The sequence below is a fragment of the Stegostoma tigrinum genome, chromosome 10 (assembly GCF_030684315.1).
Source record: "Stegostoma tigrinum isolate sSteTig4 chromosome 10, sSteTig4.hap1, whole genome shotgun sequence".
In the NCBI taxonomy this organism is placed as follows: domain Eukaryota; kingdom Metazoa; phylum Chordata; class Chondrichthyes; order Orectolobiformes; family Stegostomatidae; genus Stegostoma; species Stegostoma tigrinum.
In genome coordinates, this window is record NC_081363.1 from 60287922 (window position 1) to 60312651 (window position 24730).

The window sequence follows — 24730 nt, forward strand, 5'->3', positions numbered from 1 at the left end:
GTGAGTTGAGTTGTGGATAGTGCGGAGGGCTGTTCTAGGTTACAAAGGGACATTGATAGGATGCAGAGCTGGGCTGAGATGTGGCAGATGGAATTTAACCCTGAAAAGCATGAGGTGATTCATTTTGGATGGGCAAATTTGAAAGCAGAATATAAGGTTAATGGAAAGATTCTTGGCAGTGTGGAGGAGCAGATGGATCTCGGGGTTCATGTCTTTTCCTTAGGTTGGGGGAGTTCAAAACTATAGGACATATTTTTAAGATGAACGAAGAAAGATTTCAAAGGAGAGGTAATCTTTTCACACAAAGGGTGGTTCATATGTGGGATGAACTGTCAGCAGAAGTGGTAGATACATGTACAGTTACAATATTTAAAAGATATTTGGATGGATATATGAATAGGAAGGGTTAAGAGGCATATGGGCCAATCAAAGGCAAATGGGACTAGTTTAGTTTTGGAAACTTGGACAGCATGGATGAGTTGGACTGAAGAGTCTGTTTGCCGAATGACTCCATGACTGTATGACTCTGCCTCCTTAAATATCTGCCACTGCTTGTCTACTATCATTTCTGCTAATCTATCTGTCTAGTTCACTTTAGTTCATTCCATCCTTATTCTATTGTACTTCCCTTTATTTAAATTAAACACAGTTACTTCCAACCTGGGTTTCTTATTCTCAAACTGAATATTAAATTCAAATTTGCAAACAACACAAAAAAAGGTGGAAAGTCAGGGTGCGAGAGAGATGTAAGCAGTTAATTAAGTTAAGTTAAGTTAATTAGGCTAATTAAGTGGGCAAAAGTTGATAAAATATAGTATAATGTGGGAAAATGCAACAAGGAAAGGGGGTACTTGTTCATGAAAGCTGGCATGCAGCGGCAGCAAGTAATCAGGAGGGCAATTGAATGTTGTCCCTTATTTCAAGGAAGTTGGAGTTTAAGAGTAGTGAAGTCTTACTGCAATTGTACAAGATGCTGGTGAGACCACATTTGAAATAGTGTCTTTTCGGAAAGATATCAATTATTTGGAGGCAGTTCAGGGAAAGTTCACTAGGATGGTCCTTGGTATAGAAAGATCGTCTTCTAAGCAAAGGCTAAACAAGGTGGGCCTCTACTCATTGGAGTTGAGAATAATGGGAGGTGATCTCATTGAAACATATCGGATTCTGAAGGAAATTTTCTGAAGAAGGGTTCTGACTCAAAACGTCAGCTTTCCTGTTCCTCTGATGCTTCTTGGCCTGCCGCGTTCATCCAGCTCTACACCTTGTTATTTCATATTCTCCAGCATCAGCAGTTCCTATTATTTCTAGGATTCTTAAGGGTTTTGATGGGGTAAATGCTGAGAGAATGTTTTCCCTCATGGTAGTACCTAGGACCAGAGAGCACTAACTCAGAATAAAGGGGGCCAATTTAAGATTGAGATGAAGAAGAATTTCTTCTTTCAAAGGGTGGGAGTCTTTAATAATTCTTCAAACAGAGAGCTGTGGGGACAGAATCCTTATGAATATTTAAACCTGGAATAGATTCTTGACCAGTAGGGAATGAAAAGGTTGCATGAAAAGGACAAAAAAGTGAACATGAGAAATGTTAGATCAGCCACAATCCAAACAGCCTATTCCTGTTCCTATTTCTTAAGGTCCTATGTGCCACCATATGCTGCACACATCTGAGTGGGATGTGTCCCCAAGTCATAAGCTACATTATCAGCATAAATATGATCTTTGTTGTACACAGAAGAGGCATTTGTGGCTACTGATGTTCTCTGATTTCACTGACTACCTCTATACTGAAGTGAAGACACCTCAAATGAATTTGCCCAATGCTGAGTGTCAGTTGGAGAATTTCTCCCCAAATGCATTGAGTGGATTTGAAGTTCTGTTGAGAGCCGATTTTCCCTCTTTCTTGTGTCTCTTCAAGCAAATGTCCTGCCCTGTGTGGTTTCTGCCCATACTCCATTCCAAGAGGAATTCTGTCAAGTGCACCTACATCATGAGCAATTGGTTTGTGCAGAGAATTTTGAAGTTCGTAAAGAGTACCTCATCACCTCCTTAACCACTTCTAAGAATTGAAACAATTATGGTAAGTACCAAAGATGTGTAGAATTGAGAAAGCCAGAAGAAATTGTTTATCCTGTTTGGAGGTGATGATCCCCTTAATTAGAAGTGGTGGGTGGTAGGGAAGAGAGTATCCTTCATGTCCCTGAAGGTGCTCAGCTGTTCAAGCTTAAGGCAGCACGTCATTTCCTGTAGTACTAGCATCAGATCTGCATGATGTAAGGATGTGCCTACTCTGCATCCTTCTGGTGGATGTTAAGTGTGCAGATGGGCAAATGTCTTGACTGAGGCACATGCGCGCGCGTTTTGCGTGTGTCTGTGTGTGTGTGTGTGTGTGTGTGTCTGTGTGTCTGTGTGTCTGTGTGTGTGTGTGTGTGTGTGTGTGTGTGTGTGTTTCCCTTATAACTCTTCAAAAATCCCTACATGACTACCACAAAGCACAAAGCACAATTTCTCATCAAAGACATCACAACTTAACAATGCTAAATATTTCACAAAGTCTTCACAAATTCTGAAATAAAATTGAACTTTCTACAAGAAATTCACAAATATATGTTTATAATGATTTATGGTATATTAAAGCAAAACTTTAATTTTCATTGTTCGTTTGATATTCAGTAGAAATTGATCTTTAAACAGTTCATACTTTAGTCTATAAAATGTATACTCCTTTCTTTTTTGCACTTTATAGAATGAAAATGTCACCAAATAAAACTATGAAACATTTTGTACCACATATTTTATAAAGCATAATCCTTTCCGGTAACTGGCTTGTAATAGAAATAAAGCCTACTTTAAATAAAAGTTAAAATTCCAATAGTCTGTGTTGAAATAATTCTGATGAATGATATCAACTTGTTAAACTATAATTTAAATATATATGTATATTCAAAGTTTAAAAGTAATTCATTGGTGAGCTGACAAAAGTTACACTAGATAATGAAAAGTTTTAAATCAATGTGTAATTTAATGAAATAGGTCCACTTAAATATTTAAAGAATTCAGTTCTTGATCATGATTGCATGGAATAACTTACGCAAAAGTAAAACTGAAGGAAGAATGTGCGGTGTTATGAGAAGAAGACATGAGTAACTCTAGGTAAATTGCTTGTAACAATTCTGTTATTCTGTGAAATCTCTGCAGACCTTTTTTATAATAATGGTTCATTGTGAAACAGCCACAGCTGTTCAGAATGCGCCAAGTGTATATAGCTAACCCGTTCAGTGTATGATATTTTATTTACAATTGCACCAATGTATCTTTTATTCTTTTGCAATAAAGTCAATAAAATCAATATTATTTTAAAACATGACTGTCGTTGTAGCCAATAATTGGAAAATGAACAAAAGTACTGATGTGGCCAATATATCACAGGTCAGCTTTTCCAATTTCCTCTCAGCTGTCCTTTTCATCATTTTTCTACCTTACCACAGCTTGTTGACTTCCCTGCATTAGTGGAACAGGAAAACATAGTGCCGAGCCTGATATTGTTTAGAAAGGATTTAAGTGTAAACTATAAAAGATTTACTGATGGAAGCTGAAGAGATTTTGTATAAATGCTATTACAACATTATATTGTTTCCGTTATCTTAATGGAAAATAATAGTTTTTGTTTGCAACACATCACGTATGATTCTGTAAAAGCTTTAAAAAAGTCACCCTGTATTGAAAATTCTGCAAGACTAATCAAATGCATTAGTGACAAGGCAGCAAATGCACACTAAGTGAGAAAAACAAATTTTCTTAAAGGTCGGAGACAGCTTTATGGAAAGATTTTAAAACCATATCGAAGCAAGTGTGCTTCCAGTTCTGTACTCTATTATGCTAATGTGACAGTCTCACATTAATAAATGAACTGAAATGTACCTTATGTGAATTGCAGTAATGCGTACTGTTCACTTCTGACATTAAAAGGAAAATTTATTCTTTGGCACATCTTAAAATCAAAGCTAGAATTTTTCTAATCTGCTTAATAAAGCAGTAGCAGTATTCCACACTTTTAAAATTGACAGAAAATAAGCAACAGAGTGGAAATTTTAAAATGGATGACTTGGCCCATTGTTGATTATATGATTTTTTTTGAATATTAATTGGAAAAAGTATGTCATTTCACCACAAGGACCTTCTTTATTTACATATCTAGACCTAGTTTAAATGCAAAGCAGCTGTAAATAGTTCAGACAAATTTCTCTTTCCAATAATAGCCTTTTTGGTTTCACTATTTCATTAATCACCACTATAAAATAAATTTTTATCTGCATTAAATCAAGGCAGTTACAGAACTTAATTCACTATATAGAAGATTTTCCAAGCACTAAGTTGATGTTTTAAAGATTAGTCATCCAAATTTATGCTGTACTATTTAAATTTCAGATATGTGATATTTGTGTTTATTCATTCACAGGATGTTGGTTGGGCCAACATTTGTTCCCCATTTCTAATTGCCCTGGAGAAGGTGGTGGGGATCTGCCTTCTTGAACTACTGCTAGTTTGTGGTGCAGGTACTCCCAGTACTGTTAGGAAAGAACTTCCAGGTTGTGTGCCTCAGTTCTGCGTTTCCATGACAAAAATAATTGAATTGAAAAGAATAAAGGAGAAGAAAAAGCTCAATCTGAAGCACAGGAGATTAGAAGTGAGGAGGGAGGTGTGGCCAGGATGAGATGTGACATTTCCACGTGCGTTATGGGTTTTTAACCCAACCACTGAATTTGACTTCCAGATTTCCTAACTGATCAGATGACATAATCCCTGATGATATCCACATAAGTCCATTTCAACTGTAGTGTTTAAAGGACAACGCAATTCCAGAGGTGAAAAAAGAAAAGAAAGAACTATCAAAATGCAGTGCAGTCATTCCAAATTTGCTTCTCTTTCTCTTAGGCTTCGTTGATACAATACTTTGCCTAAAAGGGCCCACCATGATAAATTATTCCCTGGACTTGGGAAGAGAAATCATACCAATGAAAACAAGTAAATGTGGCAGAAAATTAATTGGGAGAGGCATAGTAGCATTGTAGTGTCACATTCCAGTACAACTACAGCACTGGCATCTACCTGGCAATATGGAAAAGTGTCCCCAAGTGTGTCTTGTCCACCAAAATCCAGGGCAAATCAAACCCAGTCATTTACTGCCGCATCAGTCCCCTCTAAATTATCAGCAATGTGGTGGAAAGGGTTGGTCAACAGTGCCATCAATGAGTTCTTAGATCGCAATAAAAACGGAAATTGCTGTGGAAACTCAGTAGGTTTGTGTTTTCATAAGAATATGGTCTAGACGTGAGGATCTGGTAACAGTATATCAAGAACTGTAATCATCTCAAGATGCCAGCTAAGGTCAGCGAATATATCTCTTACCCATGATACCATCAAGCTCTCGCACTCCTTAATGTGTCACACTCCTATCTCATGCCCTGTCACTGGCATTCAAGATTCATACCTAAATCCAAGTATTCCATTTAACTTCCAAATATCTAACCACGCTGCTGGACTCCTGAATCCTATGAAAGAGATGCTGCTCTGAAACAGAGGGTTACTGAGAACATTGAGGATAAAGATGTGACTCTGTCTTATGCCTCTTCACAACTCACAGCTGACCTTCATCTATCTGTCTGGGTTATAAATGTGATATAGACCTCTTGCTTTCCAACCCCAACACTCCATTTTCCATCATGCAAACTTTACCCTCCTGAGTTCTTTCTTTCGGAAACTTAAGAATTACCATTCCGTCAGCCAAAGAAGCCCAAGAAAGAAGGGAAAGAACAACAGCACAGCACTGATGAAGAACCTCATGAATTCATTGGTCACTTGCAGGCACTGTTCTTGACTTGGATACTTGTAAAGTATCTGCATCTTATAAGTGATGTACGCTATATCTGTTCCAACAAGCCAGGGGTAAAGGAGGTTCATTTTGCCAACAAAAAATAGGGTAAATTAGCAGATCAATAATGACATAGAGACCTTAAACATGAACATTGATAGGAATGCCATGTAGAAGAGGGCTGAATGGCATCACAATAAGATACTGGATTCATTGTCTGGCCTGCCAAACAGCCTTCTGTTATTGTCAAAGAGAATAGCTGAATCCGGATCTGGGGATAGTGCAGAGTTTGCCTGTTCTGCAGCCTTGTTCCAATCACCTTGTTGTTCACGTAATCACTACTGCACACACTCCTTGTGTGGTATTTGTGTTAATTCCTTTCATAGAAGGAGGCCATTCATGGACTCTGAGGAATAAGCTTTGACAGGATCAGACGCTCACCAAAACACCTCCAGGAGTGCTTTCAAAATTATTGTAACAGAAAATATTATCAAAATGTATCCTACCTAAAATCTGGGTGTCTCACTCTTTAAATATTGTAATGTAGGTCTCATCTTTAGCTTTACACTTCTTTTGATAGGAGTACAAAATGCAGGCTCAATCCCATGTTCACAGTCCAAATTTGGGAATCTGGTGTTCAATATCAGGGTAGTTCAAATCAACATTCTCCATTGCAGGCAGGGGATCCCTTTATGCATAATCCTAAACTCAGAGAACTGCACTACACAGGAAATTGCTAGAAACAAAGCTGAATTCTTAGCAGGTGGAAGATAATGTGAAAATGTAGGTTATGCACTTTGGTAGGAAGAATAGAGGAGCTAAATATTATTTAAATGGTGAAAGACAGCAGAAAGCTGCAGAGAAATTTGCGAAAGTTCTTTTTAAATCCCCCATGGAAAGTGAGCTTCACTAGCTGGACAGACTAGCCTGCCCTTCGTTGCCCTTGAGAAATTGGTGGAGAGCTACCTTCTTGAACCACTGTTCAAGAAGGTGTCTCAGTAGTTAGCACCGCTGCCTCACAGCACTAGGGACCCATGTTTGATTCCAGCCTTGGGTGACTGTCTTTGTGGAGTTTTCATGTTCTGCCAGTGTCTGTATGAGTACCCACTGGGTGTTCCAGTTTTCTCCCACACTCCAAAGATGTACAGGTTAGATGGTTTGGCCATGCTAAAATCTCTCATAGTGTCAAGGGATGTGTCTAGGTGGATTAGCCATGTTAAAGTTGGGGCTATGGGAATAGCTTTAGGGGCTAGGTCTGGGCGGTTTGCATCTTGGAGGGTTGAAGCAAACTTGATGATTGAATGGCTTTTTTCCACACTTTAGGTATTCTATGATTCATTGCAGTCCACATGCTTTGGTTAACCCGCAATGCTCTAAGGGAGGGAATTTCAGGATTTTGAGCCTGTGACAGTGAACAAACAGTGACATTTTTCAAAGCCAAGGTGTTGAGTGGCTTTGAGGAGAACTTGCAGGTGGTGCTGTTTCCATGTATCTCTTGCCCCAGTCCTTCTGGAAGTGGTCATGGATTTGGAAGGTACTGCTAAGGATCTTTGATGAATTTCTGCATTTTATCTTTTAGATAGTGCATGCTGCTGCTATTGAGCATCAGGTGATTGAGGGAATATATGCTTGTGGATGTGGTGCTCATCAAGTGGGCAGCTTTGTCCTGAGTGGTATAAAGCTTCTTGTGTTTTGTTGAACTGCACCCTTCCAGGCAAGTGGGGAGAATTCATCCCACTCCTGAATTATGCCTTGTGGATAGTGGACAGGCTCTAGGGAGTCAGGAGGTCAGTTACTCATTGCAATATATCGATACTCTGACCTCCTCTTGTAGCTGTTATGTTTATGTGGTCAGTGGTAACTCACAAGCATGTTGTTAGTCAGGGATTTAGTAATGGTAACACCATTAAATATCAAGGAGCAGTGGTTAGATACTCTCTTATTGACGATGGCCAGTGGCTGGCATTTGTGTGGCACAAACATAACTTTCCGCTTGTTAGCCCAAATTCGGATTTTATCCAGAACTTGTTGCATTTGAACATGGACTGCTTCAGTATCTGAGGAGTCACAAATGGTGATGAACATTGTGCAATCATTGGTGAACATCCCTACTTCCGACCTTACCATGGAAGGAAGGCCATTGATAAAGTTACTGTAAGTTGTTTGGGCCCAGGACTCTCCCCGGGGAACTCCTGCAAAAGTGTCCTGGAGCTGAAATGACTGTCCTCCAACAACCACTTCCTATGTGCCATGTATAGGAGAGAGTTTATCCCCTAATTATATTGATTCCAGTTTTGCTAGGGCCCTTGATGACGCACTCAGTCAAACGAGGCTTTGACGTCAAGGGCTCTCACTCTCACCTCACCTCTGGAATTCAGCACTTTTGCCCATGTTTGAACCAGGGTTATAATGGAGCTGAGTGAAACTGGTGGAACTCATGCTGGACTGTCACCGAATGGGTACTGCCCAGCACATATAGCACTGAGGATGACACCTTCCATCTCTTTACTGAAGATTGAGAGTAGACTAATGGGGCAGTAACTGGCTGGGTTGGATTTGAGATAATGGGAACTGCAGATGCTGGAGAATTCCAAGATAATACAATGTGAGGCTGGATGAACACAGCAGGCCAAGCAGCATCTCAGGAGCACAAAAGCTGACGTTTCGGGCCTAGACCCTTCATCAGAGAGGGGGATGGGGAGAGGGAACTGGAATAAATAGGGAGAGAGGGGGAGGCGGACCGAAGATGGAGAGTAAAGAAGATAGGTGGAGAGAGTGTAGGTGGGGAGGTAGGGAGGGGATAGGTCAGTCCAGGGAAGACGGACAGGTCAAGGAGGTGGGATGAGGTTAGTAGGTAGCTGGGGGTGCGGCTTGGGGTGGGAGGAAGGGATGGGTGAGAGGAAGAACCGGTTAGGGAGGCAGAGACAGGTTGGACTGGTTTTGAGATGCAGTGGGTGGGGGGGGAAGAGCTGGGCTGGTTGTGTGGTGCAGTGGGGGGAGGGGACAAACTGGGCTGGTTTAGGGATGCAGTCGGGGAAGGGGAGATTTTGAAACTGGTGAAGTCCACATTGATACCATATGGCTGCAGGGTTCCCAGGCGGAATATGAGTTGCTGTTCCTGCAACCTTCGGGTGGCATCATTGTGGCAGTGCAGGAGGCCCATGATGGACATGTCATCTAGAGAATGGGAGGGGGAGTGGAAATGGTTTGCGACTGGGAGGTGCAGTTGTTTGTTGCGAACTGAGCGGAGGTGTTCTGCAAAGCGGTCCCCAAGCCTCCGCTTGGTTTCCCCAATGTAGAGGAAGCCGCACCGGGTACAGTGGATGCAGTATACCACATTGGCAGATGTGCAGGTGAACCTCTGCTTAATGTGGAATGTCATCTTGGGGCCTGGGATGGGGGTGAGGGAGGAGGTGTGGGGACAAGTGTAGCATTTCCTGCGGTTGCAGGGGAAGGTGCCGGGTGTGGTGGGGTTGGAGGGCAGTGTGGAGCGAACAAGGGAGTCACGGAGAGAGTGGTCTCTCCGGAAAGCTGACAGGGGAGGGGATGGAAAAATGTCTAGGGTGGTGGGGTCGGATTGTAAATGGCGGAAGTGTCGGAGGATAATGCGTTGTATCCGGAGGTTGGTAGGGTGGTGTGTGAGAACGAGGAGGATCCTCTTGGGGCGGTTGTGGCGGGGGCGGGGTGTGAGGGATGTGTCGCGGGAAATACGGGAGACGCGGTCAAGGGCATTCTCGATCACTGTGGGGGGAAAGTTGCGGTCCTTAAAGAACTTGGACATCTGGGATGTGCGGGAGTGGAATGTCTTATCGTGGGAGCAGATGCGGCGGAGGCGGAGGAATTGGGAATAGGGGATGGAATTTTTGCAGGAGGGTGGGTGGGAGGAGGTGTATTCTAGGTAGCTGTGGGAGTCGGTGGGCTTGAAATGGACATCAGTTACAAGCTGGTTGCCTGAGATGGAGACTGAGAGGTCCAGGAAGGTGAGGGATGTGCTGGAGATGGCCCAGGTGAACTGAAGGTTGGGGTGGAAGGTGTTGGTGAAGTGGATGAACTGTTCGAGCTCCTCTGGGGAGCAAGAGGCGGCGCCGATACAGTCATCAATGTACCGGAGGAAGAGGTGGGGTTTGGGGCCTGTGTAGGTGCGGAAGAGGGACTGTTCCACGTAACCTACAAAGAGGCAGGCATAGCTCGGGCCCATGTGGGTGCCCATGGCCACCCCCTTAGTCTGTAGGAAGTGGGAGGCGTCAAAAGAGAAGTTGTTGAGTGTGAGGACGAGTTCAGCTAGGTGGATGAGAGTGTCGGTGGAGGGGGACTGGTCGGGCCTGCGGGACAGGAAGAAGCGGAGGGCCTTGAGGCCATCTCCATGCGGAATGCAGGTGTACAGGGACTGGACGTCCATGGTGAATATGAGGTGTTGGGGGCCAGGGAATTGGAAGTCCTGGAGGAGGTGGAGGGCGTGGGTGGTGTCACGGACGTAGGTGGGGAGTTCCTGGACCAAAGGGGAGAAAATGGAGTCCAGATAGGTGGAGATAGGTCAGTCCAGGGAAGACGGACAGGTCAAGGAGGTGGGATGAGGTTAGTAGGTAGCTGGGGGTGCGGGGGGTGGAGACATTTTTCCATCCCCTCCCCTGTCAGCTTTCCGGAGAGACCACTCTCTCCGTGACTCCCTTGTTCGCTCCACATTGCCCTCCAACTCCACCACACCCGGCACCTTCCCCTGCAACCGCAGGAAATGCTACACTTGTCCCCACACCTCCTCCCTCACCCCCATCCCAGGCCCCAAGATGACATTCCACATTAAGCAGAGGTTCACCTGCACATCTGCCAATGTGGTATACTGCATCCACTGTACCCGGTGCGGCTTCCTCTACATTGGGGAAACCAAGCGGAGGCTTGGGGACCGCTTTGCAGAACACCTCCGCTCAGTTCGCAACAAACAACTGCACCTCCCAGTCGCAAACCATTTCCACTCCCCCTCCCATTCTCTAGATGACATGTCCATCATGGGCCTCCTGCACTGCCACAATGATGCCACCCGAAGGTTGCAGGAACAGCAACTCATATTCCGCCTGGGAACCCTGCAGCCATATGGTATCAATGTGGACTTCACCAGTTTCAAAATCTCCCCTTCCCCGACTGCATCCCTAAACCAGCCCAGTTTGTCCCCTCCCCCCACTGCACCACACAACCAGCCCAGCTCTTCCCCCCCACCCACTGCATCCCAAAACCAGTCCAACCCGTCTCTGCCTCCCTAACCGGTTCTTCCTCTCACCCATCCCTTCCTCCCACCCCATGCCGCACCCCCAGCTACCTACTAACCTCATCCCACCTCCTTGACCTGTCCGTCTTCCCTGGACTGACCTATCCCCTCTCTACCTCCCCACCTACACTCTCTCCACCTATCTTCTTTACTCTCCATCTTCAGTCCGCCTCCCCCTCTCTCCCTATTTATTCCAGTTCCCTCTCCCCATCCCCCTCTCTGATGAAGGGTCTAGGCCCGAAACATCAGCTTTTGTGCTCCTGAGATGCTGCTTGGCCTGCTGTGTTCATCCAGCCTCACATTGTATTATCTTGGATTGGATTTGTCCTGTTTTTGTGTTTAGGACATACCTGGGCAATTTTCCACATGGTTGGGTAGATGCCAGTGTTGTAGCTTTATTGTGTGAGGTTAGTTGGTGAGTATCAAGTTCTGGAGCATATGTTTTCAGTACTATTGCCAGAATGCTATCAAGGTCCATAGGCTTATACAGTCATAGAGTCAGTGAGTAATACAGTACAGAAACAGACCCTTCAGTCCAACTTGTCCACTGACCAGGCATCCTAATTTGCCCTTGTGCCATTTTTAAAACATTCATTAATGGGATGAGGGCGTCACTGGCTAGGCAGCATTTATTGCCATCTCTAATTTCCCAGAGGGCAGTTCAGAATCACCTACATTGCTGTGGGTCTGGTGTTACATGTAGGCCAGACCAGGTAAGGATGGGAGTTTCCTTTCCTAAAGGACATTAATGAACCAGATGGGCTTTTCCTGACAACCGACAGTGGATTCGTGGTCATCATTAGACTGTTAATTCCAGATATTTTTATTAAATTCAAATTCCACCATCTGCCATGGCGGAATTTGAACCTGGGTCCCCCAAATATTATCCAATTGGCAGCCCAGTACTAATGCCACTAGGCTATCACCTGCCCTAGTTAGTGAGCATTTAGCCCATATCCGTCTAAACCCTATTCATATACCCATCCAGATGCCTTTTAAGTGTTGTACTTGTGCCTGCCTTCACCACCTCCTCTGGGAGTTCATTCCATACATGCACTGCCTTCTGTGTGAAAAAATTGTCCCTTTTAAATCATTCCCCTCTCACCTTAAACTTATGTCCTCTCGCTTTGGACCTTCACTATTCACCATATCTGTGCCCCTCATGATATTACAAACCTCTATAAGGTCACCCCTCAGCCTCTGACACTCCAGGGAAAAACACCCTAGCCTATTCAGCCTCTTGCTTTAAGTCAAACCCTCCACTCTCGGCAACATCTTTGTAAACTTTTTCTGCACCTTTCTAGTTTAACAACACTTTTCAAATAGAAGGGTGGCCAGGTTTGTTTGCAGTATTCTAAAAGTGGCCTCACCAATGTTCTGAACAGCCGCAACATGACATCCCAACTTGTACACTCAATGTTCTGATCAATGAAAGCAAACTTTGCACTATCCATTGTCTCCAACTGTTTCTTGATATCACGTGGAGTGAATCAAATTGGATAAAGGCTGGTATCTGTAATGCCAGGACTATGGGAGGACGGTGAAATGGATCATCCAATCAGCACTTCTGAATGAAGATTGCTACAAGTGGCTTCAGGCTTATCTTTTGCACTGATGTGTTGGGATCTTCCAGAGAACTGGTACATTTTTGGAGACTCCCAATCCGATGAGACTTTTTAAATTGCCCACCACCATTCACAACTGAAAGTGGCAGGAATGCAGAGCTTAGATCAGATCAGTTTGCCTGTTGGATTGCTTAGCTCAGCCTATCACCTGCTGATTATCCAAGTAGTATTATTTGGTAGCTTCACCAGGTTGACAGCTTATTCTTAGGTGATCAGAGTTAATGGGAACTGCAGATAATGGAGAATCCAAGATAACAACGTATGGGGCTAGATGAACTCAGCAGGCCAAGCAGCATCTTAGGAGCACAAAAGCTGACGTTTTGGGCCTAGACCCTTCATCAGAGAGGGGGATGGGGTGAGGGTTCTGAAATAAATAGGGACAGAGGGGGAGGCGGACCGAAGATGGATAGAGGAGAAGATAGGTGGAGAGGAGAGTATGGGTGGGGAGATAGGGAGGGGATCGGTCAGTCCGGGGAGGACGGACAGGTCAAGGGGGCGGGATGAGGTTAGTAGGTAGGAAATGGAGGTGCAGCTTGAGGTGGGAGGAGGGAATAGGTGAGAGGAAGAACAGGTTAGGCAGGCGGGGATGAGCTGGGCTGGTTTTGCGATGCAGTGGGGGGAGGGGAGATTTTGAAGCTGGTGAAATCCACGTCGATACCATTGGGCTGCAGGGTTCCCAAGCGGAGTATGAGTTGCTGTTCCTGCAACCTACGGGTGGCATCATTATGGCACTGCAGGAGGCCCATGATGGACAAGTCGCCTTAGGAATGGGAGGGGGAGTTGAAATGGTTCGCGACTGGGAGGTGCAGTTGTTTACTGTGAACCGACTGTAGGTGTTCTGCAAAGCAGTCCCCAAGCCTCTGCTTGGTTTCCCCAATGTAGAGGAAGCCACACCGTGTACAGTGGATGCAGTATACCACTTTGGTGGATGTGCAGGTGAACATCTGCTTGATGTGGAAAGTCATCTTGGAGCCTGGGATGGGGGTGAGGGAGGTGGTGTGGGGGCAGGTGGAGCACTTCCTGCGGTTGCAGGGGAAAGTGCCGGGTGTGGTGGAGTTGGAGGGGAGTGCGGAGCAGACAAGGGAGTCCATCCCCTATTCTCAATTCCTTCACCTCTGCCACATCTGCTCCCAAGATGAGGCATTCCACTCCCGCACATCCCAGATGTCCTCGTTCTTCAAGGGCCGCATTGTCCCCCCCAGCAATGGTCGAGGATGCCCTCAACCATGTCTCCCACATTTCCCGCACCTCAACCCTCGCAATAACCGCCAAAAGAGAACCCCCCCTCGTTCTCACATACCACCCTACCAACCTCCAGATACAACGCATCATCCTCCGACACTTCCACCATCTACAATCCGACGCCACCACTGAAGACATTTTTCCCACTCCACCCTTGTCTGCCTTCCGGACAGACCACTCTCTCTGCGACTCCCTTGTCTGCTCCACACTCCCCTCCAACTCCACCACACACGGCACTTTGTAGAGTTTTACAGAATAGAGTTATATGTCAATGGCTTATAATTATTTACCTGTAGCAATTGTCTATTTATTTGCAAAGAATAGTAATTCTCATAAAGTAAAGCAAGAAGCAAATTAAGTAAAGAATCTGGCCTGTGCTTTCTGTCAACTCAAACCTGAAAAGTGAAGTAAATTGCGGAATTTTGCATACTTTCTCAAAATCTTCAACTTTTGTGATGACTCCATAAATAACGGGGATTGATTTCCAGTATTCTACCAGTGAGGCAGGATCCGAGGAATTGTTCATGATTTGACCAAGAATTGATAATTGGCAGTCATTAAGAATAATCACATTCTAATCAGGGTGATTATGCTTGCTATAAACTGTTATACTTACAAGTGTAACAGGTGATTAATGTGCAAAAGCAGCAAAGTTTTGAAAGTCCTAAGATTTAAGCACAAAGTGTTGTTTTCACAAAACTAGTTGAAAAGTGGCCAGTGATTTGTGGCAATGTACAAGTCATGTTGTTTTTTTCTTCACTACAAAATTATGGCTGATCTCGACATAAATAAAGATGTGTATCAACAAGTTTTTTTTAGCATAAAACTCAGTTTTTGCAGCATTCTTCCCAGTACAATCTTCAGGACTCAGAGCTTCCAACCCTTCTTTCTAGTGCAATGCACTACCAATTACTCAGAGCAAATCAGAGCAATGGAAATAGTATACAATGTGTAAGTGCAGAGGTACACTGCAGAGGGTGCTAGCAAGCACCCAGTAGGGCTCTGAAAAGAAAACAAAAATCAACACTATCATGTAATTGATTATTCAGAAGCTCTTCTATTTAACACTGACAAAGCCAAAATCATTCTGCTTTTTTTTAAAGCAAGGAATAATTTGCATTTATATAGCATCTTGTTATGTTTTTGAGGATGTCCTAAAACACTTCACAACAAATTACTTTGAAATGTGATGTATTTGAAGGCAGCAACCATTTTGCACACACCAAGGTCAGAAAGAACAAGAAGATGAATTGATCAAATAATCTACATTTTGGTAATGTGACTAGAGGAAAGGTTATTGTCCAGAACATCTGTAATTCTTTAAATGGTGCAATGGGATCTTGAATATTTACTTAGACACACCATATACATTGTAACTTGTCTGAGCTACATCTATCAGTTTAAATAATGCAGCTCTAAATCTATCTAAATTTAAATAGCAATAATTATAGGTGTACTCTTGTATGGGGAGCAGTCTCAGCCATTGACTGGGGAGCCTACAAGAGGCCAGCTTCACCTCTTTTAGTGAGTCCCACTGTCGTCTGTGCCATACAAACGCCTAGTGGATTAGCAGTAGGCCTTCCTGTGATGTGTTAAGCACAAAATGCTGTTTTCACAAAGCTAATGGAAGAGAGAAAATTATGCAGAAACATGCAATGATTCATAAATCATGAGGTAACTTTTCTTCCTCCAAACTGATAGCTTATTTTCAAATTAACAAATAACAATATTAGTCACAGTGATAATGGGAACTCGAGATGCTGGAGAATCCAAGATAATAAAATGTGAGACTGGATGAACGCAGCAGGCCCAGCTCTGGCTGCTGGGCCTGCTGTGTTCATCCAGCCTCACATTTTACAATATTAGTCACAAGTGTATTTTTGATGAAATGTGATCTTGATCAATGAACCTCGGGACAAAATTCCATCTGCTGGGAGCTACCACCCAATCAGAGGCTGATAGCTCTCTGTGCTCAGCAATGGCACCAGGGAGGCTGCTTGTAGTATATCCACACAAGGCTTCACTTCAAAATAGGACCTATGCACAGGTAAATGATGATGGATGTTGAATTGCAGGAGGGGAGAGTGACTTTCAGCAGTTACCTCCTCCCCAGTGTTGGGTTCCTCAAGCAGGGCATTAAGAGACTTTGAATGAATGAACACCTCCCCATCCCCATGCCCTGGGAGTCCGTATATAGATATTATTTGTTATTCTCTGCACATGGCAAGCCTCCTCCTTGCCCATCACTGGGTTGATACCAGGCCATCCTTGGGCCTTCCCATTGTACACTTAATTAGGATGGAAGCAAGATAGTGGAAGGGTCTCTAGTTGCTCCCAATCTGCCCACATATATTTACCTGCCATGAAACTCAACAGGGGGTATGGTGATGGTGGTGTTGGTGGTGGTGGAATGGAAAGGTACAAGATTTTGCTTCATTTTTCTACCTGAAAGTAACAAAACTCAAATTATCCATGGTAGCAAATGTAACCTCTCAGGTCAAAAAGGAATCAGGAACTATAAGTCAGTTATCCTGTCACAGTATTAGGAATGTGGTAGCAGTACAGTTGCAATATCACATTTTGATTAAGCAAGATTGATCAAGATTTGTGAAAGGGAAACTGTGCTTAACAATCTTGTTCAATTTTTTCAGAATGTAACTAGCATAGTGTTTAAGGGGTAACGAATTGTTTGGAGTTTTAGAAGGCATTCATTAAAGTTGTATGTAACAGGTTGGAGTGCAAGACAAGGGTCTAGAGGATTGCAGATAATATACTGACATAGAACAGGCATAGTAAGAATAAACAGCTAAATTTCAGAAAACCAAGTTGCAACTGGTGGAGTATCACAAAAACCAGTGCCTGGGCCTCATGGAGTTATAAGTTACAACAACGCTCAGATGGGGAACCAAATATTGAAGTTTTCCAAGGATATAAAGTGAGTTGTGACATTAAGTTGTGAATATACATAAAAGTGTTGCAAACGGATAGGGATTGGCAAGATGGCAAATGAAGCATATTGCAAGAAAATGTGAAATGAGGAAAACTGTAAAAGTAGAATAATTTTCAAAAATGTGATGTCAACAAATTTTTAAATTCAAAGAGATTTGGGTGACCTTATACACAAATTGACAGAATTTAGCATGTAGTTGCAACAAATAATCAGGAAAACAAATGTTATGCTAGACTTTATTATGGCACGATTGGAATATAAAAGTGAGGAAGTATTGTAAAACTACGTAAAATTTTGCTGAGATCACACCTTGAAAACTTTGTAATATCTTGGTCTCTTTATCTAAGGGAGAATACATGCCTTAGAGGGAAGGAAGGACAACAAAAGTTCATTAGATCATTTATGGGGATGAAAGCACTGTCATTTGAGGAGAGCTTGAGCAGAATAGGCCTTTATTCTCTGCAGTTTAGAAAAAAAAGGTGATCTTCTTGAAATATGTAAAATTCTCAGTGGGCTTGAAGGGATAGGTTCTTGATAAGGAAGAGAGGATGTTTTCCATGGTTGAAGAGTTTAAAACCAGAGCTCACAGTCTCAGTATACAACATTGGCCATCTAGGACAATGATATAAAGGGAGATTTCTTTACTTAAAAGGTTGTGAATCTTGAATAATTCTCAACTCTACAGTATACTCAGTTGACTACATTCATGACTGAAATTGATAAAGATTTGGGTACTTAGTTAGTCAAAGGGTGGGGTAAGATCGGTAAGTGGAATTGATGCAGGAGTTCAGCAATGATCTTATTGGATAATGATGCAGAGACTCACTGCTATATATATAAGGCCTACTTCTGCTTCTATTTTTTTCGTGGAAAAGCTGCTCCTCTTCAGTCAATAATATTCTTGAATCAGCCATCATGAGAAAATACCTTGGGATAACTCAACTTCTGTTCAGAAGAAGGGTTACTGGACCCAAAATATTACGCCTGTTTTTTTCTCTGCAGGTGCTGCCAGACTTGCTGAGTTTCCCAAGCAATTTCTGTTTTAGTTTCTGATTTCCAGCATCCACATTTCTTTTTTTTTGTTTAATGTCCACTCATCTCAATGTTGTCATTAACATCTGGAATATTTTACCTGCCACATGTGTGTCTGACACTAAATCTTAATATATTGAGAATGACAGAATACATGAATAATATAGGACTTTAGTGTATTATGAATCATTTAGGAAAACACTGTTACAATGCAGACAAAAGAGATATTGCTGTGGTTCTTCTATTTTTGCTTCCTTCTTCCATAACAAAAATCCCATAACAAGCATCTTATGTTATAACTATTTTCATGCAAATTGGTAATATGCCATGTAACCTTCTAAAGTAACTGCTCCTTCCTTTTCTAAAAACTACTTTTATTTTTGTTCACTCTTCACTGCTTTTGTTTGCCATAAAACATCCATGAATTGCCATGTGTGGACCATAAAATGCACTAAAGGAACATTACTTGATCAGCTACCTTAAAATGCTGCAGTTTTTTCTGGACCTCCGTTGTCCCTTCTTTTTCTTGCAGCTGGCAGGAATTAAAGATGAAAAGCTCCGTATCTCTCATCCAACATTTAAGCTCTTTGATCCTGACCTCCAGCTGCCTCACCAGGCTACTGCTTTCAGGTGACAGAAGATCACATGCTCCTGCCCCACTCGGGCCCATTACTGTGTGCTGGGTTTTCTCTCTGAGCGTTCTCTGACACAGCAAAGAAAACATCAATTAGCTTCATGCACAGTGATTTGTTTTTAAGATTGGTATCGAATAATCATCACTTATTGATAAGTGTACTGGCTAGAAACACCACTGCCTTAAAAAAACCTAATTAAAAATCAAGTCTCAGGCATAATTCAATGTACCTGCTGTGGAAATGAACAAAAAAAATGTTATTTCATCAATTTTTCAAATTACTGTACTGTATTAATTAAGTAAAATTAACGAACATTTAAAAACAAAAGAAGCCAAATTGAAACTGTCAGTTGGATGATAAATCCCTGCAAATTAAGCTGTCCACCCACAGCATAAAATAATATTTGGCAATTTTGGGAGCAATAGGCAGTGCACTGGGTGTGGGAGTGTGTATAGCATCCAGACTCAATGAAATCATTTTATACAAATAGTATCAGACTAATCTATTAAAGAAAAATGTTAGATGAAAAATTCTGGTAAACCCGTTCCTTATACCACGGGAATACTCATAATATAAAGACTCACAGAGGAATCCAGATTTAGCTATTGTTTTCTGCTGTGACAAATTTACCAGCAGCAGCAGACTCAATACCCTGAGAAGGGTGTTTAAAAAAAGAATTTATTGCCACTTTTTGTTCAGGAACAGTTTGCAATCATAAATTCTTCATAAGCAGAATACTTCTGAGAATGGTCTGTCTTCATAAATATACGACAGAGGACATCAATTTCATTTAATTCACAATTTGTGGCAGCACAGCAGATGCCAATGCCTTTTTTGATAGGGTTGTTTAATATGCAGTTGAGATGGAGTAATATGCAGCACAGGGGACAAAATTTCCTGGATTCAACTCTATGTTCCACTGATATTTTATTCCATCATTTTCTGTATCAGATTGTTCACTTGATATGAAACGAACATTAAATTATTTTCCATTGTTTTAAAACTTTTTAATATTAACTTTTTAGTTTCTTCTGCATATACCAATTCAAATGAAATGATGGCAATGTTAAATACTTCTTAGTTTGTTTTGATAGTTTAATGCATAACTTTCGTTATGATGGAGACAAGCTGCCGACCATTCACAGCCACCCAAACTCCCTGTGTAAATTAAACCTTGTATTGTAATAAATAAAAGGGAATTGAATTCAGTCCCTTCATAAAAGCCAGAAATGGCACAAGTAGTAAAAACATCCAGTTCTCATTTCCACTTTATTTCCATTATTTTTATTAAAAAAGTAATTTCCATCATTTTTGTGTAAAGTTGTTTACTTAACTAAACTGTTTGTATAATGTTATGATAGATTGGGTAAATTGGAAGAGAGACAATGAACAAAAAGGTGTAAGACTGCAATGTTTTTCCTTCCACACAGCAGTGATATAAAGGCATGATCATTATGATTTCCTCCCTTTCTTCCACTTCTTGTCTGCTTCCCTGCTGCCACATCTCTTAGCTTAGAGGATCAGGTTAGAGGCCAGGTTAGCATAGACTGTAGATTTGTTTGTAGCTTCCATCAGCATTAAGCCTACAAGAGGTGGTGCACATGCAGAGCAAAGATGGTCATGTTAGTTTCATTGCATTATGATTCAATGTTCTGATTCTACATGACCTATTCAGAGCTCTGACCAAAGACTAGAAAACTGACCCAAACGTCATATCTAATTAGCTATGCTGAGATGCAAGCTTTTTACTCTGAATTTGCAAACAAGGTTTTAATATTCAGGAGTGGAAGCATTAGTATGGGAGGGTCAGAACTTGAGATTTGGATCTATTGTCTTACAAATCTGCAAATGCAACTATAAGTCTGCCTTTAATGTGCCTTTAATCTGTCTAAACTTTTTATGATTTTGTAGGACAGTTTATGATTCAATACTCAGAAACTGTTTCAGAAAAATAATATAATACCATGGAATGAATTTTCCCAGCTTCGTGACGACTGGCTGGAAGGTAAGAGGACTGATAATATGGTGGGAAAGGTGAAAGGAAGGGAGCTGATGTCTTGAGCACCATATCCTGGCTCACTGGCATTTTGCCAAGTCAGAAAGCCTCATCATTGTGTGGAGAGACTGTTTTTTTCCCTGTCTTCTCCCACAGCTTCTTTCCAGGCTGTCGTTTTTGTTATTCATTCCAAAGAACTCAAACTGACTGGCCTGTTGGGCCGTTTTAGAGGACAGTTAAGAGTCATTGACATTATTGAGTGTCTGGGGTCACATGTAGGCTGGATGAGGTAAAGGGAGTATGCAATATCAGCAAGTGGAGACAAATTAAGGGTAGTTTTACATTAATGGTGATTACTGAGGTGATAACAGAGCAAGAAAGAGTTTCAGCAGCATATTAAATCCCTCAGAAGCCAGATGGTAAAGAAAATGTCAATATTTCACTTAATGATAGATTTTTTTACAGAATGCAATATTACATATGTATACTTCTTCCCTTACCATTATCTCAGAATACTTTCTTTATGTATGCTCAAGATACATAATTAATGCCAATATCTGTGTAACATAAGAACATAGGAACATAAGAAAATAATAGGAGTAGGCCATTCAGCTGCTCAAGTTCACCCATAATTTGATAAAATCAGAGCTGATCTGCCCGAGGTCTCAACTCCTCTTGCTCAGAAACACAGAAGTATAGAAATTAGGAACAGGAGTAGAACATTTGGCCTTTGAAGCCTGCTCTGCTATTCAATATGACCATTGCTAATCCTTTACCTCAATATTACATTCCTGTTTTCTCCCATTACCCCTTGAGGCTTTTAAAAAATACCCTATTCAGTGTCTTGGCCTCCACAGCCTTCTGTGGTAGCAAATTCCAGAGATTTACTACCCTTTTAATGAAATGCTCCTTCAGTTCAGTCCTAAATGGCCTACCCCGTATCCTTGAACTGCGGCCCATGGTTCTAGACTCCCAATGAGGGAAAACATCCTCTCTCCATCTAGTCTGTCCAGCCTGTGAGAATTTTATATTGTTCAATGAATTCCTCTGTTATCCTTCTAAACATCAGTAAAGACAAGCCTCGTCAAACAAACTTCTTATTTTTCAGTCCTGCCATCTCCAGTGTGAGCCTAGTGAACTTCTGCTGCACTCCCTCTATGGCAAAGTTAGGGAGACCAAAACTCCAGGGATGGTCTCATCAAGGTCCGGTTTAACTGCAGAGAGAAAGCTTATTTCTGAACTCAAATCCTTTTGCAATGAAGGCCGTAATGCTATTTGCCTTCCAAATTGGTTGCTACTCCTACCTGTCTACTTTCACTGAATGGTGTACAAGTATATCCAGATCCCTTTGTACATCCACATTTCTGAATATATCATCACTTAACTGACATTCTGCCTTTCTGTTTTTCACACCAATGTGTGCAAATTTACTTTTAGTCATGTCATACTGCATCTACCAGGTGTTTGCCCATTCACTAAACTTGTGCCAATCACTTTGAAGTCTGCTTGTAACCTCTTCACAACTGAAAATCCAACTCAGTTTTATGGCTTCAGCAAACTTGGAAATGTTGTATTTGGGTCCTCAACCAAGCCATTCATCCAAGTCATTTACATATGTCATAAATAGCTAGTGCCTGAGCACTGATACTCGCAGTGCCCCACTCATCACTGCCTCCCACCTGGAAAAAGACTCACTTATTCCCACTCTCCATTTCCTGTCTGTCTACCAATTCTGAATCCATGCCAATATTTTAACCTTGTATCCCATTTGTTTCATGCCAGCTCCTTATATCCCAAAATTCCTCCGTCCACCTCCACTTGAAATACTTTCAGTGATCTGGCCTCTACAACTCTCTGGGATAGTAAATTCTAAACCTTTACTGCATTACTCGAAAATAAGTTCTTTTTTATCTGAGTTTCAAATGAGTGCTTTCTTATTCTGTAATTATGTTCCCTGGGTGGAAACATCATCTCAACATCCAATCTGTCCACAATTATTTACAATGTTTATTAATGACGTGGATGAGAAAAATGAATGTACAATAGCCATGTTTGCCAATGATACAAAAATAAGTGGGAAAGCAGGTGGTGATGATGAGAAAAACAGTCTGCAGAAGGATATAGACAGGTTACAGAAATGAAAAAGTTTGCAGATGGAATAGGATGCGGGTAAGTGTGAGGTTACTCACTTTGGCAGGAAGAAAAGAGGAATTGAACAGTATTCAAATGGAGAAAGACTGCAGAAGGCTACAGAACAGAGGGATTTGGGAGTCCTTGTATGAAGCTAGCATTCAAATTTGACAGGTATTAGGGAAGGCAAATAGAATATCTGCGTTCATTTCAAAGGGATTGCAGGATAAATATGAAGAAGCCTTGCTATAAGTATATAGGGGACAAGTTAGATCAAACCTGGAATACTGTTAACAGTTTTGGTACCCTTATGAGAACAGATATCATGAAATTGGACGCAGTCCAGGGAAAGTTCACTCAACTGGTCCTAAGAATGGGAGGGGCTGTCTAATGACGAGATGTTGAGTAGATTGAGCCTGAACTAATCGAGTTTAGAAGAACAAGTGACAATATTATTGGAGCATGATATTCTTAAGGGACTTCATAAAGGTTGTTTCCCTCTTGTGGGAGAGTCTAGGGCAAGAGGGCATTATCACTGAATAATGGGTCACTTATTTAAACAGACAACCATGTAGCCAACTCACAGGGAGTCGCCCTCAAAGAAGTCCAGTCGGGGGATCCAGGCAAAGTCAGTCAAAGCCAGCCTTCCATATCAGTCAAGCGAATTGATTATGGCCAGGCTTTCACTGGTCAAGCGGTCCATGCCTCTGCTTTTCAGGGCATTGTCTGCCTGTTGGCTCTGCAGAATGCTGCCAGGGATTTCAGACAAATACCACAATGGGACTGAGACTCAGCAAGTTACTATCTGGCACTGAGGCCTTCGGGCTCCAGGAAAGGGCACAGTATAATTTTGAAGGGGACAGAGTAGGATTTGCAAGGCAGGGATACAGTAAAGCATGGCTAGGAAGGGCGTAGTGTTGGAGGCAGGGTCATCCATAGTCAGCAGCATCCTGGCTTCAAGGGGGAGGGGCAATGTATGACCACATTGGTATGGTCACCTCATATGCCAGATCTTGCTGGGAAGTGTAAACAGGTGCAGGTACATGTAAAAGGACTGGTTAGGGGCTTGGGGAAGTGGGAAGTCTGTGGGGTCTACAGTTTGGTACAGTCTACAGTATCGTGAAAAGAATGTGGATGTCTATGGCCTCACTGACATATTTGGAATAGGCTGAAGTCTTTGGCCAAGGACACTCACTGTCAACGTTGAAAATGGTGGAAATTGAAAGTGTGCAATGAGAAAGAAAATGGCTTTTTTATTTATTCATTTATAGGATGTGGCCATCGCTGGCTGGTCAGCAATTATTGCCCATCCCTAGTTGCCCTTGAGAAGGCGATGATGAGTTGCCTTCTTGAACTGCTGCAGTCCACCTGCTGTGGGTCGACCACAATGCCATTAGGGAGGGAATTCCAGACATTTGACCCAGCAACAGTGAAGGAACGGCAATACATTTCCAAATTAGGCTGGTGAGCACCTTGGAGGAGAATTTGAAAGTGGTGGTGTTCCTATGTATTTGTTGCCCTTGTCCTTCTAGATGGAAGTGGTTGTGGGTTTGAAAGGTGCTGTCTGAGGATCTTTGGTAAATTTATGCTGTGCATCTTGTAGATTGTACACACTTTTGCTACTGAGCATCAATGGTAGAGGGATTGGATGCTTGTGGATGTAGTGCCAATCAAGCAGACTGCTTTGTCCTGGATGGTGTCAAATTTCCTAAGTGTTGTTGGGGCTGCACTCATCCAGGCAAGTGGGGAGTATTCTGTCAGACTCCTGACTTCTGCCTTGCAGCTGGTGGACAGGCTTTTAGGAGTCAGGAGGTAAGTTACTCACCACAGTATTCCTAGCTTCTCACCGAGATTGTGAGCATACTCAGAGAAGGCAGGGCAAGAGGCTGTGAAGGAAGGAGCTTCAGAAGTGACTGTTCATTGGTGTTTTAAAGGAATTGGTTTTATTGGTTTTATTTAAATTTTATTGGTCACAGGCTCATGCAACATAC

General features: G+C 42.3%; 1 protein-coding gene across 4 annotated transcripts in view; it reads right to left on the reverse strand.

Annotated features, from left to right (window-relative positions):
- Window positions 1-24730, reverse strand: part of akap6 (A kinase (PRKA) anchor protein 6) — a 359686-nt gene that overhangs the window by 45976 nt on the left and 288980 nt on the right. For all 4 annotated transcript variants that reach the window (XM_048538018.2, XM_048538019.2, XM_048538021.2 and 1 more), the window contains one exon: window positions 18457-18681. In XM_048538018.2, the coding sequence (XP_048393975.2) occupies window positions 18457-18681 (225 nt within the window). The remainder of the gene's footprint in view (window positions 1-18456; window positions 18682-24730) is intronic.